Consider the following 20,672-nt stretch of genomic DNA (forward strand, 5'->3'; position numbering starts at 1 on the left):
CTCATTGAGCAAAGCTTGCAGGCACATGTCTCCCCAGATTCCCCAAACCATCTCATGAAGTAGATTGCTTCCCTTATTCTGCCCTGTGTCTAATTCCCCTCTGACTCCAGGATCTGAGATACTGTGGCCTCCCAATATTTGCATGATAACAGCTCAGGTAAATCTTCGTGCCCCCACCACCAACCCTGACTCCTCCATTCCTGGAGGCAGGGAAATAATCAGCTTCTCTACTAGGCTTTCCCTTTCAAAGTAAGAATAAATGGCACCTATGTGACATCATCAGGGGAGCAGCCAGCTGTGGGCTATAATGATCATGAGGACCAGCACACCATCTTCCACTGAATTTGGGCAATTTTGTTCTCTATTTTTATTGGCATCTGCAGTTCAATGAAGGTAACTCAGTTCAATACAGTTCCGCTGAGGCAAGGGACATGTTGAACCACAATTATGCAAGTGTAATGCTTTACCACATCCCTGGGGGGCATGTCCTTCCACAATGATGATGCAGACTTAAAATACTCACCTCACAATAGCCCACAGCTGCTTCTCTAACTCACCTGCTCACCTCATTCTCCACAGTGACTCTTCCTGGGTCTTCCTACATCCTCAAAACTCCCACTGAAACCCATAGCAGGTAACCTGCTCTCCCACTGCAGGGGAAATACGCCCCACCCTTGGCCCAAGGTGCCCCTCTTAGCCTCCCTCCGAAAAGCAGACCTCCTCATATGGCTCCCTTCCCAGCTCTTGGGCCAGAGTCCAAACCATCTGGTGCAGCTCTCAAAAGTACCAGGCCTCCCTCTGCTCTTTTCGTCCTCATTTCCCACCACACCTCACCTTGAGCCCTACTTTTAACTCCAGAGCAGGTGACGCACAGAACATACTGAACTTTCCATTTAAGAACTCTCTTTCCCCCTTTTCCTCCTCTCCACCCTCTCTTCTCTTGCTTATCTACATCCACTTTTCCTTTAGATCCCAGCCTGGTTGTAAACTTCCTTCTGGAAGCTTCCCTGACTTCCCTACCATTTACCATACCACCCTAAGTCTACCTTGGGTCCTCCTCTGGAGCTCTGACGGTGCCCAGGGCACTCCCAGCAGATGGCACCATGTTGTCCCACATCCTGGATTTCCTCGTACACACCCCATGGCCATCCTCCCACCCTCAGAGACATTTATTATTTATTCATGAGAAACAGAGGCAGAGACATAGGCAGAGGGAGAAGCAGGCTCCATGCAGGAAGCCTGATGTGAGACTCGATCCCGGGACTCCAGGATCATGACCTGAGCCAAAGGCAGACGCTCAATCGCTGAGCCACCGAGGTGTCCCGCACGTCCCCTAAAATTGACCCCAGCTCCATTAAAAAGTGCTTTAACTATTCTTCAGTCTATTCTGCTACGTCATGTGTGCCCCATGGATTTCTACTTCATAAATATGTTTTTGGAGTCTAAATGGGATTAAAACTGTGTACCAGTACTTGTTGTCAGTCCAAAGTGACAAAGTGAAAATATAAAACTAAGTTCTCAGCTAATATACAAATGCTCATAGCAACACTACTCAAGATAGCCTAAAAGTGGAAATAAACCACATGTCCAAAAAAATAAAAATAAAAAAATAAACCACATGTCCATTAATAAATGGATAAACAAAATGTGGTATAGCCATACAGTGGAATATTACTCCGCCATAAAAAAGAACAAAATACTGATTCATACCACATGGATGAGCCTTGAAAACCTGATGCTAAGTGAAAGAAGCTAGTTACAAAGGACCACATTTTTCATGAATTCATTTATTGCACCCATCCAGGATAGGCAAATCTACGGAGATAGAAAGTAGACTAGTCCTGCCTAGGAGTAAGGGTGAGACAAAAATTAGGTAGTGATGGCTAATGAGTTCAGGCTTTCTTTTGAGATGATGAAAATGTTCTAAAATTGGTTGTGATAATAGGTACATAAGTTTATGAATACACAAAAATCCACTGAATTGTATACTTTATTCTTTTTAAAGATTTTATTTATTCATTCATGAGAGAGACACAGAGAGAGAGAGGCAGAGACACAGGCAGAGGGAGAAGCAGGCTCCATGCATGGAGCCTGATGTGGGACTCGATCCCAAGTCTCCAGGATCACGCCCTGGGCCAAAGGCAGGTGCCAAACCACTGAGCCACTTGGGCTGCCCTGAATTGTATAATTTAATGGGTGAATCATATAGTGTGTGAATTCCTCTTCATAAATGAGTAGTCATTGCCCCGGAGAAGCCCTGGGTCTTATATGGGCTGTGGGGACAGCACAACTCCATACAGGACCATCATTGTTGTTTTGTTTGTTTTTAAGATTTTATTTATTTATTCATGAGAGACGGGGAGAGAGAGAGAGAGAGAGAGAGGCAGAGACACAGGCAGAGGGAGAAGCAGGCTCCATGCAGGGAGCCCAACTTGGGACTCGATCCCAGGTCTGCGGAATCACGCCCTGGGCTGAAGGCGACGCTAAACCGCCGGGCCACCGGGGCTGCCCCAGGACCATCATTGTTAATCACTAACAAGGAGTTTGGGGACAGGAATCACTGAAGTTTTAGATGGGCTCTATCAGTTTTAGATATGGGAAATGCTTTTATTTGCAAGAAGATTAACTTCTATAAAATCATCCCAGGAAGGGGTCGGGCTGAAAAATACCCATTTTGCTGCCTCTTTGGTCAGCAGTGCCATGCCTGCACTTTGGGCATTCACACACACTTGAGGTCAACAAACACATGTTTACAGAGTGATTGCTAAGTGGCAGGCTCCGGCAGAGGCAGGCGACAGGACACAAATTCCTGCCTCTAGGATGCTCACTGCCCGGACACACAGGAAACAAAAAATAATCTCTTCTACCGGCCAAAAGTAAAAGCATCAGTTAGGATTCATTTTAGAACAAAATTAAATTGCTTTTCATGACACTAAAGAAATAGAGCATAAAAGGCAAGATCTTGGCACCATGCCTCACGCATACTAAGAAAGTAAAACAAAAACAAAGACATACTCTCCTCTCCTCTTTATCACCTAGGAGCAGCTGTGTGTTCCTCTCACTAACCCACCTGATGACATTCTGAGCAGCAGGTGGCCGAGGTGGGGGGCAACCCCCAAAGATCTGCTACATCCCATGCTCAAAGGATAAAGATATACTGAAGAGAAATAAATCAGAAAAGCTGAAGTGCTTAGCAAAAATCTCAGAATACTAACCAAAGGAAAAATGTCAGGCTTTAGGAGGCATATGTAGTAGTCACTTATTTGATTTGTTTTTTAAGATTTTATTTATTGACTCATGAGAAATGCAGAGAGGCAGAGACACAGACAGAGGGAGAAGCAGGCTCCAGGCAGGGAGCCCGATGTGGAACTCGATCCCAGGACACCTGGATCACACCCTGGGCTGAAGGCAGGTGCTAAACCACTGAGCCACCCAGGCTTCCCTGCTTATTTGTTTTAAGGAAAGGGACATCTAGCAATAACCCATCCTTTATCACCACCACCTATTCCAGCACCAAGAGAACAGGCTGGCGTGTGAGAAGTGCCCATGATATGAAACCAGCAGGCTGACATTCACAATGCTTTGTGTCCACGTTCTCAATCAACAAAGAAGGACCTGTCTTGCCTCTTCGGTATCCTTGTGTGTCCTTCTGTGCCTCTGCCTTCCACCCACCCACTTCACGAGAACTCTCCCGAAAACTCAGAGTGAACCAGGGCTTGAATTGATGTGTTAATCATCTTACTATCAAAGAGGATCACCTGGTTCTACATCTCTATTTGTTTCATTGAAAAGTTTGATCCTTTTTAACCCTTAAAATTATTCTGATAAATAGACCTATTCCTAATTTTAAATATTTTAAAGACTATCTGCAGATTGACCCCACTCTATATCCTAGATTTGGTACCCTTTAATTCTATCCAACGGACGACTTACTCAGTTTCTTCAGATTTCTGGGTGACAAGATGGCCGGTTCCACTACTCTTAATTTGGATATGCTGTTAACTACAACGCTTGTATAACACCTCTGGGTTCTAAAACACGTTAGCAAACACTGTAACAGGTTGTCAAATGCAATGTTTTCTGTCATCTCTGAGTTTTAGGAGCCCCCTTGAAGGCTGAATATAATAAAGTAATTCCAAAAACCCCCCCATATGTGTGGTGGAAGAGAGAAAGTCCTGAGAGAGAAATTAAAATGGTGATGTCTTTTCCCTATCTCTCTCTATAGCAAGGATGATGTTCTTCAGTTACTCAAGCCTAGCAAGGACCAGACCTGATTGGCTATTTCAGTGTATATCCCTACTCTAGACCAAAAGCATGTATCTAGTTCACTTTGACACTTTTACTATTTAGAAGTCACTAGCATGTACCAGAAACTAAATAAATATTTACTGAATTGAAATTTAATTGGATAATAAAGTGAATATTCATTCCATATTATATGCACTATTAGAAGAGATAAGTAACCCAGAAGTTTGCAGCTCTTTAAAACATAACTAGGGGATCCCTGGGTGGCTCAGCGGTTTGGCGCCTGCCTTTGGTCCAGGGCGCGATCCTGGAGTCCTGGGATCAAGTCCCGCATCGGGCTCCCTGCATGGAGCCTGCTTCTCCCTCTGCCTGTGTCTCTGCCTCTCTCTCTCTCTGTGTGTCTATCATGAATAAATAAATAAAATCTTTCAAAAAAATAAAATAAAATAAAAAAATAAAACATAACTACGTACACCTGAAATATTGTAGGTCAACTGTACCTCAATAAAAAAAAAAACAATATCCCATTAAAAGTGGGCTATTTCAACAAATACTTCCCCAAAGAAGATATACAGATCACAAACAAGCATATGAAAAAATGCACCTCATTAGTCATTAGGAAAACACCAATAAACCACAATATACCATCACACACCTGTTAGAATGATGAGGATTCTGCATCCTAGAAAACACCTCAGTTCCAAGCAAATCTAAATGGTTGGTCACCCTAAATTACATTTATGTAAAATTTTATAAAATGCAAACTAATTTACAGTGACAGAAATTATATTGGAGGTTGCACGGGATTGGACAAGGAGGAAGTGAAGAAGGTGGAAATTACAAAGAGGCACAAGGAAACTTTTGAGTGTGACAGATATGTTCACTATCTGGATTGTGGTGATGCTTTCAGGGGCAATATATATAAATGTCCAAAGGCAGGGCACCTGGGTGGCTCAGTGGTTGAGTGTCTGCCTTTGGCTCCGGGTCATGATCCCGGGGTCCTGGGATCAAGTCTTGCATCAGGCTCTCCCCACAGGGAGCCTGCTTCTCCCTCTGCCTATGTCTCTACCTCTCTCTCTGTGTCTCTCATGAATAAAACAAAATCTTTTATATACATATATTATATATATATTTATAATATATATGTCTAAGGCATAAAATTATATGCTTTAAACAGGAACAATTTATTGTATATTAATTATGCCTCATAGTTCTGTTAAAAACACTGTCATGGCTGTAAAAAAAAAAAAAAAAAAAGTTCTACACACATACATACATATAACTACTAACAAAGCCTGGCCTGGCCACCTAACATGTTGATACCAGTGCAGACCTAAAAGATGACATAATCTCAACCTGAGCTCATCACTTACACAGGAAAACGAAGCCAACCTACTGCGGGAACTGCATCTGATAGCCCAACACTTGACTAGCAGAGCTAGAGAAGCTAATAGCAAGTAGCAGCCTCAGAGACTCCACTCTCATGATATGAGACAGAGAACATCCACAGCCTTTTGACTTTAAGAAACCTGCTCTAAAGCCTCCGCCCTGTGCTGGGTATGGTTCCTGCTGGGCAGTATGTCTTTTCCACTCATGCTGCAATTCTTGTTCTCTTCATCTTTCTTTTTCTATTTTGTATTCATTATATTATCTGCAGATTTGTCAATGTATAACTTACAATAATCTGCACATATTTAATGTGTATGATTGATTCATTTTGATTTGTATTTTTGTACACACACACACACACACACCAGTAAAACCATAACTGCAATCAAGATAATGAACACATTCATCACCCCGAAGTTCCCTCATTTCCCTTAGTAATCTATCCCTCCATCTCTTCTGACCCCCATCCCATCCCCTGACAACTACAAATCTGTTACTACTAGAGAAGTTTGCTTTTTCCAAAATTTTATATAAATTAGATCTTATAGTATGTATGCTTTTTTGTTTTCTTTCATTCAGTACCATTATTTTAAGATTCATGTTACACATATCTATCAGTAGTTCAATGCTTTTTATGGCTAAGCAGTATTCTGCTCTATGGATATATCACACTTCGTTTGTCCTCTCACCGGTTGGTGATCATTTGGGTTGTTACCAGTTTGGGGCTATTACAAATAGAGTTACTATGAATATTTGTGTACAAGTTTTTATTTTTTTTATTTTTTTGTACAAGTTTTTATATGAACATATGCCTTCATCTCTCTTCAGTAAATACCAAAAAGTAGAATTAATGGGTCACCTGGTAGGTATATGCTTAACTCTTTAAGAAAATGTTAATCAGGTTTTCCAAGTAGTTGCACCAAAAAAAAAAAAAAAAAAAATTAAGTAGTACCACTTTATATCTCTGCCCCCCACCCCAGTAGCGTATGAGTGTTCTCATTCCACATTCTCCTAAACCCTTAATATGATCAGTCTTTTTAATTTTAGCCAATCTACTGGAGTGGTTTATCATTGTGTTTTAATTTAGATTTCTCTGATGAATAATTTTAGCATCATTTCATGTAATTACTTGCCATCCCTATATCTTCTTTGTCCATACATCCATTCAATCATTTGCCATTTTAGCTCAAGCACCATTGACTGAAAAGATCATTCTTTCCCCACTAACTTGACACTTTGTTAAAAATTGCTTGTTGTATATTTCTGGACTCTATCCTGTTTCAGTGATCTATATGTCAATCCATGTTTTTTTTTATTACTATGGTTTTCAACTAAATCTTGAAGTCCAGTAGTATAAGTCCTCCAATTTCGTTTTTTTTCAAAGTTGTTTTGACTGTTCTAGGTTCATTATATTTCCTATGAATTTAAGGATCTGTTTGTCGATTTCTACTCAAAAAAGCCTGAGAGTTTTTATGAGTGGGATCAAATTAAATCTGAATGTCATTTTGAGGGAGGACTTACATCTTAACAATACCAAATCTTCTAGCTCATTAACATATCTCTCCATTTATTTAGAATTTCTTTAATTTCTCTCAGCAATGTTTTGAGTTTTCAGTCTCACACCTTTTGTCAAATTTATCATTAAGTTTTATAAGTTTTTTTAAGTTTTATAAGTTTTAATGTTATTGTAAATAGTACTGATATTAATTTCAATTATCATTTGTTCATTGCTACCATATAGGAATACAATTGACTTTTACACATTGACCATTTATCCTACAACCTTACTAAACTCATTTTTTGTAGACTCCTTGGGATTATCTACATCAATTAGCATGTTTTAAAATAGAGTTTTACTTCTACCTTTTAATCTAGATGTCTGTTCTCTCTTGTCTTGCCTTATTGGCAGAACTTATAGGGCAGAACTTCTGGTAAAATGTTGAATAGAATTAATGAGAATGAATATACTTGCCTTGTTCCTTATTAAGTATAGTATTTGCTGTAGGTTTTTAATAAATATCCTTTATTAGGCTGAAGGAGTTTCCCTGTATTTATAGTTTGTTTAGAGTTCTTGGCAGGAAGGAGTGTAAGGTTTTGTCAAATGCTTTCTTGGCATGTATTGAGGTAAAATGTTTTTTTTTTCATTATTATTCTGTTAATATGAATTATGTTGCTTGATTTTCAAATGAGTTATCTTTTTAATATATTTTCAATTTTATTTAAATTCAATTAATTAACATATAATGTATTATTGGTTTCAGAGGTAGAGGTTCATCAGTCTTATATAACACACAGTGCTAATTACGTCACACGACCTCCTTAACGTTCATCACCCAGTTACCCCATCCCCCGATTCTCCTCCCCTCCAGCAATCTTTAGTTTATTTCTTATAATTAAGAGTCTCTTGTGGTTTGTCTCCCTCTCTGATTTTGTCTTATTTTTTTCCTCCCTTCCCCTATGATCCTCTGTTTTGTTTCTTAAATTCCATATACAAGTGAGATCAAATAATTGTCTTTCTCTGATTGACTTATTTAGCTTAGCATAATATCCTCTAATTCCAACCATGTCATTGAAAATGGCAAGATTTCTCTCTTTTTGATGGCTGAGTAGTATTCCATTGTGTGTGTGTGTGCCCATTGTGTGTATGTGAAAAAAATATATATATATATATATCTCATATCTTCTTTATCCACCCATCTATCATTGTACATCTGGGCTCTTTCCATAGTTTGGCTATGTGGATATTGCTACCATAAACATTGGGGTGCAGTGCCCCTTCAGATCACTACATTTGTGTCTTTGCAGTGATTTTAAAATGCTAAAGAAATCTTCTATGCCTGGAAAAATTCCACTTGTTCATAATATATTCTTTGGATTATATTTGCTAACTTTTTTAGAGATGCAAAAAATCTATTACAAAATTTAGCATCTTTGTGCATGAGAGATATTGGTCTGTTGTCTTCTTTTCTTCCAATATACTGATCTGGATTTCATATCAGGGTAATGCTGGCCTCATAGAATGAATTAGAAGGTATTCTCTGCTCCTCGATTTTTTGCAAAAGTATATGTAAATATCATGGAGGTTAAATAATATGCTACTAAGCAATGAATGCATCAACCATAAAATCAAAGAAGGCACCTCTGGGTGGTTCAGTCAATGAAGTGCCTGCCTTCAGCTCAGGTCACATTCCCAGGGTCCTAGGATAGAGCCCTGCATCAGGCTTCCTGCTCAGTGAGGAGCCTGCTTCTCCCTCTCCCTTTGCCTGTCACTCCCCTTGCTTGTGTTCAATCTCTCTGTCAAATAAATAAAATCTTTTTTAAAAAATGTACATGGATACACATGAAAATGAACCCACAATGATCCAAAATCTTTGGGATGCAGGGACCCCTGGGTGGCGCAGTGGTTTAGCGCCTGCCTTTGGCCCAGGGCGTGATCCTGGAGACCCAGGATCGAATCCCACGTCGGGCTCCCGGTGCATGGAGCCTGCTTCTCCCTCTGCCTATGTCTCTGCTTCTCTCTCTGTGTGTGTGACTATCATAAATAAATAAAAATTAAAAAAAAAATCTTTGGGATGCAGCAAAAACAATTCTAAATGGAAAATTTATAGCAATACAGGCATACCTCAAGAAACAAGAAAAAACTCAAAGAAACAACCTAACCTCACACCTAAAGGAACTAGGAAAAAAACAACAAACATAGCCCAAAATCAGCAGGATGGAAATCAAGATTAGAGCAGAAATAAATGATAGAAACTAAGAACAAAACAAATAGATCAAATCAATGAAACCAGGAGCTGATTCTTTGAAAAAACAACAAAACTGATAAATCTCTAGGCAGACTCATCAAAAAAAGAGAGAGAGAGGACTTAAATAACCAAAATCACAAATGAAAGAGAATAACTAACATCACAGAAATACAAACATTGTAAGAGAATATTATGAAAAATTACATGCCAACAAATTAGATAACCTGGAAGAAATGGATCAATTCCTAGAAACATATGATCTACCAAAACTGAAGAAGAAATGGAAAATTTGAAGACTGACTATCAGCAATGAAATTGAATAATTCAGAAACTCCCAAAACCCAAAAGTCGAGGACCAGACAGCTTCACAGCCAAATTTTACCAAACATTTAATACCAAAAGATTTGATATCTATGCTTCTCAAACTATTCCAAGAAAATAGAAGAGGGAGAAAACTTCCAAATTCATTCTATAAGCATTACCCTGATACCAAAACCACGTAAAGACTCTACAAAAAAACAGAACTGTAGGCCAATATCTCAGATGAACATAAATGCAAAAATCCTCAACAAAATACCAGCAAACTGAGTCCAATAATATATTTAAAAACTCACTCACAATATCAAAGGGGATTTATTCCCGGGATGCGAGGTGGTTCGATATTCACAAAACGATCAACATGATCCATCCCATCAAATGGTAGCATTCTCCCAGAAAAGCCATCTGGGAATTCTCTGAGCCTGGAGTTTTCTTCATGGTAAGGTTTTTAACTGCAAACTCAATTTCCATAATAAATATATGGCTATTCAGGATCTTCAAATTTCTTGAGTTAACTTCAATAATTTGTGTCTTTTAAGGAAATTTTCCATTTCATCTAAGTATTCAAATGTACTGGCATAGTCATTCGTAATATGACCTCATTATTCTTTTTAATATATGCAGAATAGTAATGTAACCTCCCTCACTCCTGATATTGGTAATTTGTGCCTTCTTTCATTTATTCTGACCAGTCTGCCTAGAGGCTTATCAATGTTATTGCTCTCAAAAAATCAGCTTTTGGTTTCCTTGATTTTTATTGTTTTCCTTTTTTCTGTTCCAGTGATTTCCACTTGAATCTTCACCATTTCTTTTCTTCTTCTGCTTACTTGGAGTTTCATTTGCTCTTCCTTTCCTAGTTTTTTTTAAGGTTGTAAGCTAAGGTCATTAATTTCAAACCTTGCTTTTATTTTAATATGGGCCTTGAGTACTATAAATTTCCCTCAAACTACTGCTTTAGTTATAAGTCACAAATTTTGCTATAATGTGCTTCCATTTTAAGTTAGTTCAAAATTTTTTTAATATTGCTTTTGATTTTTCTCTGTGATCCATCGGTTATAAAGATGTACATTATCTGGTTTCCAAATGTTTGGGAAATTTCCAAGGTCTTTTTGTTATTGGTTTCTAATTTAATTCCACTGTATCAAAGAAAATATTTTGTTTTGTTGTTTTAAAGATTGTATTTATTTATGAGAGACACAGAGAGAGAGGCAGAGACATAGGCAGAAGGAGAAGCAGGCTCGTTGTAAGGAGCCCCATGTGGGACTCGATCCTGGATCCTGGATCATGCCCTGAGCCAAAGGCAGAAGCTCAACTGCTGAGCCACTCAGGCATCCCAAAGAAAATATTTTGTATGACACAAATCCTTTTTAATGTATTAAGACTTGTTTTAGGATTTTTATGCTTTCTTGACAAATTTACCCACTTATTTTTATGAAAGAAACTTCTTTAATCCCTAGAAATACTCTTTGCTCTAAAATTTGCATTTTCTGGGGCACCTGCCTCAGTCGGTAGGGCATGCGGCTTTAGATCTCATGGTCTTGAGTTCAAGCCTCACACTGGGTGTGGAGATTACCTAAATAAATAACTTAGATATCTTTTAAATTTACTTTTTTTTTTTTAGACAAGGTCATTTATTTATTTTTTAATTTTTATTTATTTATGATAGTCACAGAGAGAGAGAGAGAGAGAGAGAGAGAGAGGGGCAGAGATACAGGCAGAGGGAGAAGCAGGCTCCATGCACCGGGAGCCCTACGTGGGATTCCAGATCACGCCCTGGGCCAAAGGCAGGCGCCAAACCACTGCGCCACCCAGGGATCCCTAAATTTACATTTTCTAATAATATAGCCTCCCTGGCTTTATTTCGATTAGTCTTAGCATGATACCTTTTTTTCTATTCCTTTACCATTAATTTATTTATATCTTTATATTTAACTGGGTTTCTTGACAGCAGCAAATAATTGCATCCTGTTCATTCAATCTTTTCCTTTTAATTGAGGTATTCACCACACTTACATTTAATATAATTATTGATGGGATTGAGTTTAAGTGTACCATCTTGTTATGTATTTTCTATTTGTCCTATCTATACCTTGCTTTATTTTTCCTTTTTTCTTTGTTAACTTTTGTATTATTTTTTATGATCCCATTTTATCTTCTTTCTTGGTATTTTAACTCTGTTATTTTATTGGATGCACTTGGCTTTATGATATACATATTTAACTTATTGCAGTGTATCTTCAAGTAATACATAGCACTTCAGGTACAAAATGAGGATAAAATACTTCCATTTGTCCTCTCCCAGCCTTTGTGGCCTTGTCATATGTTTTACTTCTACATAAAACCGCGATATATTATTTTTGCTTTAAACATTAGATTACCCTTTAGTTTTAAATAAGAAAAAATTCATTTTTATTCATTCATATTTACCCACATTGTTACCATTTGTAGGTCCTCTTTATTCCTTTGTGCAGATCCATGTCTCCATCCAATCTCATTTTCCTCCTACTTGAAAAACTTCCATTAATGTTTCTTACAGTATAGGTCTGCTAGTGGTGAATTCTTTCAGTTTTTGTATATCTGAAAATATTTATATTTTGCCTTCATTTTTGAAAGACATTTTCATTGTGTAAAGAATTCCTCACGGTTCTTTCTTAAAGTACTTTAAAGATTCCATTCCCTTGTCTCCTTGACTTCCATCAGAACAGAAATTTGCTGTCATCCTCGTCTTTGTTCCTTGTATATAATATCTTTATTCTCTGGCTGCTTTTAAGATTTTTCTTTTTTATAAAAAAAAAAACGTTTTATTTATTTATTTATTCATAGAGACAGAGAGAGAGAGGCAGAGACACAGGCAGAGGGAGAAGCAGGCATCTTCTGCTTGATGTGGGACTCGATCCAGGGTCTCCAGGATCACACCCTGGGCTGCAGGCAGTGCTAAACTGCTGCACCACGGGGGCTGCCCAAGATTTTTCTCTTTATCATTGGCTTTAAGCAACTTGATTGTGATGTGCTTTGATGTGGTTCCTTCATGTTTCTTGTGCTTGGGATTTATCAAGCTTCTTGGATCTGTGTGTTTATAGTTTTCATTAAATTTGGAATATTTGGGATCCCTGGGTGGCGCAGCGGTTTGGCGCCTGCCTTTGGCCCAGGGCGCGATCCTGGAGACCCGGGATCGAATCCCACGTTGGGCTCCCGGTGCATGGAGCCTGCTTCTCCTTCTGCCTATGTCTCTGCCTCTCTCTCTCTCTCTCTCTCTCTCTCTGTGTGTGACTATCATAAATAAATAAAAAATTAAAAAAAAAATTTGGAATATTTGCAACCATCGTTTCTTCAAGTATTTTTCTACACCCCACTCCCATTAGAGATTCCAAATTCATGTATATTAACAACTATAGTTGTCCCCCTGCTCACTAGTGCTCTGTTCACTTTTTTTTTTAATTTTTTATTTATTTATGATAGTCACAGAGAGAGAGAGAGAGGCAGAGACATAGGCAGAGGGAGAAGCAGGCTCCATGCACCGGGAGCCCGACGTGGGATTCAATCCCGGGTCTCCAGGATTGTGCCCTGGGCCAAAGGCGGGTGCTAAACCGCTGCGCCACCAGGGATCCCTCTGTTCACTTTTTAAACAGTTTTTTTTTTCCATTCTGATAGGTTTTATTGCTATGACTTCACATCCACCAATCTGTTCTTCTGCTATGTATAATTAGATTCTACAAGTGCTTGACAACACTTACTCCATCCTTGGCCCTTCATCTTGTTCACGCCTGCACAATGACCTCCCCCTGGGGCTACATTTTCCAGGCCCCATGGAGGCTGATGTATGTCCTAACTGGTATCAGGAAGGCTGGCTCTGATTGCCCCTAAAGTGGAGCACAGAAGGCACCACTTTAGAAAATTAGGAGACACCCTCTGGCACATAGATGGTGCCACTTGAGAAAACTCCCTGTGACCTTACCACCCTATCTCTCTATAAAAACTGGGGAGTTGGAATCCCTGGGTGGCGCAGCGGTTTGACGCCTGCCTTTGGCCCAGGGCGCGATCCTGGAGACCCGGGATCGAATCCCACGTCGGGCTCCCGGTGCATGGAGCCTGCTTCTCCCTCTGCCTGTGTCTCTGCCTCTCTCTCTCTGTGTGTGACTATCATAAAATTAAAAAAAAAAATTTAAAAAAAAATATAGTCTAAAAAAAAAAACTGGGGAGTAAGGTCCAGATTTAGTGGATAATAGGAGAGAATAGCTGTGTACTGTCTAGATTGTCCATCTGCCCAATTCTTCAATCAGTAAATTACCCTAGATAAAACTGTGACAACAGTATGGTTTGCACTGTTTGTTGGTCTCAAAGTACTTTCTCAGTCTGGAGGATATTTTACAGTCCCTCTTCCACCTTATAACACAGATGTAAATCCCATGGAGACATAATTTTCACATTCAGAAGTTTTTATACATGTTTCATTTTTTCCATGTCTCCACTAAATCTGTTCATGCTTTCCTCTACATCTTAGGCTTCTGGAAAATAGTCATAGTAATTATTGTTACTAAACTATTGTTTTAATGTCCTTGTCTACTAATTCTATCATCTGTATCATTTGGGGGTCTTTTCTGATTTATTGGTTTTTCTCCTCATTAGAAGGTCATGTTTTCTGCTTCTCTGCATGCTTGCTAACTTTTGATGGGTTATCAGACATTGCAAGTTTTACCTGGTTGGGTACTGGATATTCTTGTATTCTTTTAAATATTCTTGAACTTTGTTCCACGATGCAGTTAAGTTACTTTACAATGAGTTTGATCCTTCAGGCATGCTTTTAAGTCATGTTTATAAAGACCAGTGCAGCCTTTAGTCTAGGGCTAAGTTTGCCTCACTACTAATGCAATACCTTTTTGGGCACTATATCTAATGTCCAGTATATTACAAGGTTTTTCCTCTGGCTGGTGAGAACATGAACTATTCTTGGCCCTGAGTGAATGCTAGGGATTATCCTGCCTGCTCCTTTCTGATGGCTCTTTCTCTGTCCTTGGGTAAGTATCCTCATAAGCATGAGATTAGTGCTCAGCTGGACTTGAAGGGCGTCTGCTACAGATCCACCAAGCCTCTGCATCCAGTTCTTCCCTCACCAGCTGTCTCCTCCCCTGCAAATCCCAGCTGTGATGGCCTCCCCAAATTCACAACTCTGTCTTCCTAGTGCAAGGAGGCCAACGGGATCTGCTCTCCCTATGGAACCTGGAAGTTGGCTCTACATAGGAAACTGGGTGATCAAAGGCTTCATTCTGTTCATGTCCCTTCTCTTGGGGATCACTGTCATGTGTGGTTTGTTGTCCAATGTCTATTCTGTACATTCTCTAGGGTTTTTCTTTAATTTAAGGTGGGAACATAGATTCTGTCCTTATTTTTAATGTAACACTACAAATAATCCAGAACAAAAACAACAAAGCCTACACTTTCAAATGCTTAAAATCCAGCACAGATAAGGCCCCTCTCCTGACAGTGGAAATTTTCCAGTAGAAACAGAATCCCATTTTCCTAAACCCATTTGACAACTGTTATGACTACTGAGTGAGAAAGGAACTTTGTTAAAAGAAGATTTCCTAAATGTAGATTTACTGTAAACAAATTCTACTCCAATTACCACCACAAGTGGTAATTACATCACGTGCCTGACTCACCCTCTGTAATTCTCCTCACATGGTAGTCCTGTCAGATGCTGCAGGAGGAATGCCGTAGCCTAGTGTTTTCTATTTGCACAGATGATGCTTCTAGCTTTCACAACAACACAATATGATGTCTCGGAGGCTAAACTGACGGTAAGGAGCCTTGCCAAACAGAAGGCTTTATGCTGCAGAGTGTTGTAACAAGAAGCAAATGGCTTTCCAAGGAGCCCTTTGCTGTACAGAAAAGAGTTCTAAATTATTTCTGAAAGTAAGAGAAGCCCCGTAATCTCTTGTTTGATGATCCTCCTGTGCCGAGATGGGAATGTACTTTTCATGCAAATCCTCCCTTTAAAAAGACAGAAACGGCAGCACACCTGTGAGGTAAGGTCTATAGGTAGGTTCAAAGAGATCAGGAAAAGTTGGTTTTCTTCCGTAATGAATTTCAGACATCTCAGCAGGATATTTTCTATATGCACATCACCTCAATTGCTGATGTAAGCTGGGCCCTCGTGATGCGTTGTAAAAGGTGAATGGTAACAAATGTGAAGAAGGTATCAGAAGCCCCGGAGCATTTAGGAGGCTTCTTTGGCTTTCCCTACAATTTTCATTTGTCCAACAATTGACCATTGTTCTAGTCACAAATTGTTTTCCCGAGCTGCAGCTGAGAGTGCATTGGGTGCAAAGAAAATATCCCGCCAGGCAGGTAGAGCCAGAATAAAACCCAACTGGGCAGTACCCAAAGGGTGTCTACAGGGTCTCTGTACCTCACATGACCTTCAGATTCCTTCTTTGTTCCCCTTTTCCGCCTCCCTCAAGACTTAGCCCAGATCCAGCCCATCTATCTCCATGCTCTATATGAGGGCTTTTCAAAGTATGGTCTGTTATCAGCCCACAGAGATAAGCAGAAATTGAGGGTAAGCATGGGGAAACTCTTGTAGCAATTGACAATAATTTTAAATCAATTTTATCTAATAATAAGAAAATTGGACCTATATTTTACACTTTTACTCCATTTTTTCTAGTAATTTATTTTTATTATATTTTACAAAAGTAACTGTCTGTAAAAATATGGAAGTTAAAAAAAGAAAAAGAACCTGATCTCTCACCACAGACAGCTTGAGAAGCACTGCCCTGTATGTTTCCCTTTCCCCTTCACCAAATCCAGTGCCAATGTCCAAGAGTATATAGGGGTGTTCAACATACAGAAAAGCATAGGCTACTGAAGAAGAGGTCAGCTGGCCCCAGAACATAGCCACAGGTTCTGCACTGAGTTTTGGCTTCAGGATCTGCTGCTTTGGCTGATTTAAAATAAAGTAGTATAATACGATCCCACAGATTCCTATCATTCCAAATATAGAAGTTCTAAGGTCAGATAAGATCCAGGGAGTAAAGCCCCATATGATGCCCAAATGAAGTGAGCTGTAAGTCATCATTTGAGGATTAAAACTTGCATATACATATAATTTCGGAAAGAGATAAACCAACAAGAGTAAATAGCTAAGCAAAGCAATCGACACCGGGGATAGCAGCTGGGCCAAATACCAGGTCAGTAAACTGAACAGTATGAACACTACATAGAAACCTAGAAATGTGTGCGAAGTAGCACCATCATTTTTACTGCAGCAATGTTTATAATGGCAAAAATAAATAAATAAGTAAATTAATTAATTAATTAATTTTAAAAAGCTGTAATTAAGTAAAGGTCCATCAATAAAGAAACAGTTGAACACCTTAGACAATGTCCTCATTCAAGACTGAGTTAGATCTCTCCTAGTTGACCTGGAAGAATTTTACAGCATTTTGAAAAGTAAAAAAAGCAGGACACAGAAAAGTATTCGTATATATGTGTCCCAATTTTTTTTAAATGGGGAGGGGGGAGTTCATCTTTGTGGATATTGAAGGTGAGGTATTATTTTAAAAGATTATTAGAGAATAGAAGAAGGTATGAAGTCTATCTTCCAGCAAGATGAGTTATTTGGTGTTGGGGTGGAAGAGTCAAGCAAATAATTAGATCACAGCAAGCCTCTTTCAAAGTCTTTAAATTTTTAACATAAGATGCTATGCTGTTGATGAAAAATTATACATATAAGCCTGTGTATAAATGGCTAGCTCTCTATGTGTGTGTGTATCTGTCTACCTACCTACTTACCCATCTCTATCTATCTACCTACATCAAACAAGATCTGTCTATCTACAGAGAGCTGTTAAAGATCAGTTGCCAGTGTTATAATGGTTATCTTGCCCAGGCATGGGGGAGATTCCTGTGATTTTTTTCTTCCTTTTATGTTTTTCTCTTCTTTGAATGTTGACAATAACCAGGTATTGCTTACATAATAAGAGCAGAGCAGCAATGCTACAACACCCACTAGTCTTTGATACCTCCCTCACTTCCCACCTCTAACCCCTATGTTAACAATGCAGGCCCTTCCTGCCTGGTCCTGTACACCAACTCAGTTCAGGCTCCCATTGTCCCTGACGACTCTGCTTGGGCCCTCGGGTCCCTGCCTGTCTCTCCCCTCTCCAGTCAATCTCCACATGGAAGCCAGAGTGATCTTTATGGAACACTTGTCCAGGCCACTCCACTGTCTGAACCTTTTCTAGGGCTGCTCAGTACCTCGAGGGGCAATCCTTGGCCAAGGTGTGCAGTGTAATCTCTGGCTTGGCGCTGCCCTTCATGACTATGCACATCTCCCTCTACTCTTCTACCTCACAACCTGCAGCTCCTGGCCCCACCAGGTTGTTTGTTTGTTTTAAGATTTTATTTATTTATTCATGAAAGAGAGAGAGGCAGAGACACAGAGGGAGAAGCAGGCTCCATGCAGGGAGCCCAATGTGGGACTTGATCCCAGGACTCCAGGATCATGCCCTAAGCTAAAGGCAGACACTCAACCGCTGAGCCACCCAGGCGTCCCTCCACCAGGTTTTTTCATCCCTGCACACCTACTCCTTCCCTGTCCTGCTAATATGCCCAACCCTGAAGACACACTCAAACATTTTTTTCTTTCTGCAACCACTACAAGTGTCTCTCCTGGTTTCCCACAGTACTCTGTACATACTCTATTAGACCACCGATCATTTTAATGATTTGTCTTCTCTCTCTCCCTCCCTATGCTATGAGCTACTGAAAGGCAGGACTATATCTTCAACATCTTCACCAAATGTATAAATGAAATCAATGAATGAATGAATCCGTAAAAGCAAAACAGTAAATATAAATGCAGGTCAATCATGTAAGATGCCTGTATAATGAACAAAGGCTGCAAAGTAAGTATTTTAAAGTTCAGGGTTTTTTTTCCAGCAAAGTGGCTTGAGCTGCTTTTTAAATTACTGCCAGTAATTCAGCCAGTGAATACTTTATATTCAAGTTACCAAAAGTTAACTACCCTATAAGTTTAAATCCCTATAAAATGAAACAGAGAAGTCAAAAAAGAAAGCCATTTTGCCTTCTTTGGATAAAATAAGTTCAATACTGTTCTTCACTCCATGCCAGTTCTAGAAACAGCAACTCTCCCCACTAAAACACAGCCCAGCTGTGTGGCTACTTACTGGAGTTGAGGAGGACCATGGCCTTGACACAGAGATACTCTTTGTGTTGGAGTTTTAACTCACGAAACCTTGAAGTTGTTGCCAAGAGCATGTCGAAGATTTCCAGAATTCCTTCTACGCATTTCCCCTCATCCCTACAAAAGTTCATTGGGAAATTTAAGAAATATACAGCACTGGGCAACGATCAAAAGAAATAAGGAATATTTTCTTGTTAATTTCAAATTTCATCAGTACATCCTTTAACAAAATGGTAAAAGAAAGTCCCTGCAGTGATACAAAATTACTAAAATCATCTTCATATAAAGAGGACAGGGGACTTTCTATAAATTCCAGAAGCAAACATTTGAATAAATACTATTTAGGAAAAAAATCTGCATTGGAAATACACTCCTTTTACCTGCTCACCAAATGTTTTCTTTAATGGAATACCATTTCTGTTGATTATTTTCTATCTAAATCATGTCAGCCAGCCAGCCCTAGTTATGACACATATTGCTAAACTGAGACATTCCATGTTCCCATCAGAAGACTCTGAAGTGCTAATGAGGAAAACAGAATGTTACCAAAGCAAATGCCCTAAGAAGAAACAATCCTTCACATTTAGGGTTTACTTCACTCTGTGGTGGTTATTTAGAAACTGGTGGGGCAACTAAGAGACGTTTAATGTAACTTGAAAAAAAAGCTAGTATGACACACAAAGAAAGCACAATTAGAGAAGACAGATTAGAACCAGGAAAGGAAGGTAGGAATGGAGACATGAACGTTTTTGACTTGCCAAAGATTATTTTTAAGCAAAAAATTTTAGACAAACTTTGAACCATATAATCAAAATTCTTTTGAACACTCATAGAAATGAATTTTTATGCATACTTTGAAGGAAATTACTTGAACTGTATTTAGAAAATACCAGCTTCAATTCACTCCAGCCAGACATAAATTATTCTGCTTCACTGCTCCCCCAAAAAACTTCTTTTGTCATCAGTCCTAGTCACTGGAAGCCCTTGACAAGCTCTTAGATGATTTTGCCATGAAACTTTCATTTGCTTCTCAACACCTGCAGCACATGGTGAAGGGGAGCCTGGCAGCAGTGGGTGTCTGTGAGTTTCTTGTTAAGTCTCCCCCGCAAACCCTGACAGGGATCTGAGATCTTCAGAGAACTGGCTATTCCTTCTTTTCCTTCCCCCAAACCCAAGCCAGGACATTTCCAGTGATGGTTGGTGTTGGCTGAGGAAAGCGTCTCTGTAGAATTCAAATGAACTGACACCAGGGGAACCAACAATGTTGGTGGAGCCTTTCCCGCTGGGTTCTATGTGAGGATAGCAGCTTGCCAAGATCCTGCATCCCACAGCATTCAAACCCCCAGACTCACCTACACAAAGCTATAAGCAAGCAAACTCTGAGTTCTAAACAAACACGGTAACTTCTGCAACCACTTGAGGCTTCCTGAAAACGCACGGGTTAAGTGATAAGCACTAATGCCTCCTCAAAGTCACAGAGAAAAGCTACCTTGGAGAATCAGCCCTCAGCAAAGGGTGCCAAAATCTGTAGGAAACCTCCAAACCTCCCTAAGTCCCATCTTCCCCACCTCCTCTGCTCTGGACTCTCCCAGGCAGCCTGCGGCAAGTGCCCAGGAAAGACAATGCATTCTCTGCACGTAGCAGATTCACAAGAACTACCTGTTTGCTGAATGCCCCTCATGCCAACATAATTGAATCACTGTGCTTGGGAACAATTAATTATTGAAAATTCTAATTGTTGGGCTTGAGGACATTTGACACCAAGA

General features: G+C 39.5%; 1 protein-coding gene across 1 annotated transcript in view; it reads right to left on the minus strand.

The window, feature by feature from the left end:
* ESR2 (estrogen receptor 2) overlaps window positions 1-20,672 on the minus strand; it is a 67,977-nt gene that overhangs the window by 7,995 nt on the left and 39,310 nt on the right. The window contains exon 7 of the mRNA XM_077909587.1: window positions 18,890-19,023. Coding sequence (XP_077765713.1) covers window positions 18,890-19,023 — 134 coding nt within the window. The remainder of the gene's footprint in view (window positions 1-18,889; window positions 19,024-20,672) is intronic.

The sequence above is a fragment of the Canis aureus genome, chromosome 9 (genome assembly GCF_053574225.1).
Source record: "Canis aureus isolate CA01 chromosome 9, VMU_Caureus_v.1.0, whole genome shotgun sequence".
In the NCBI taxonomy this organism is placed as follows: domain Eukaryota; kingdom Metazoa; phylum Chordata; class Mammalia; order Carnivora; family Canidae; genus Canis; species Canis aureus.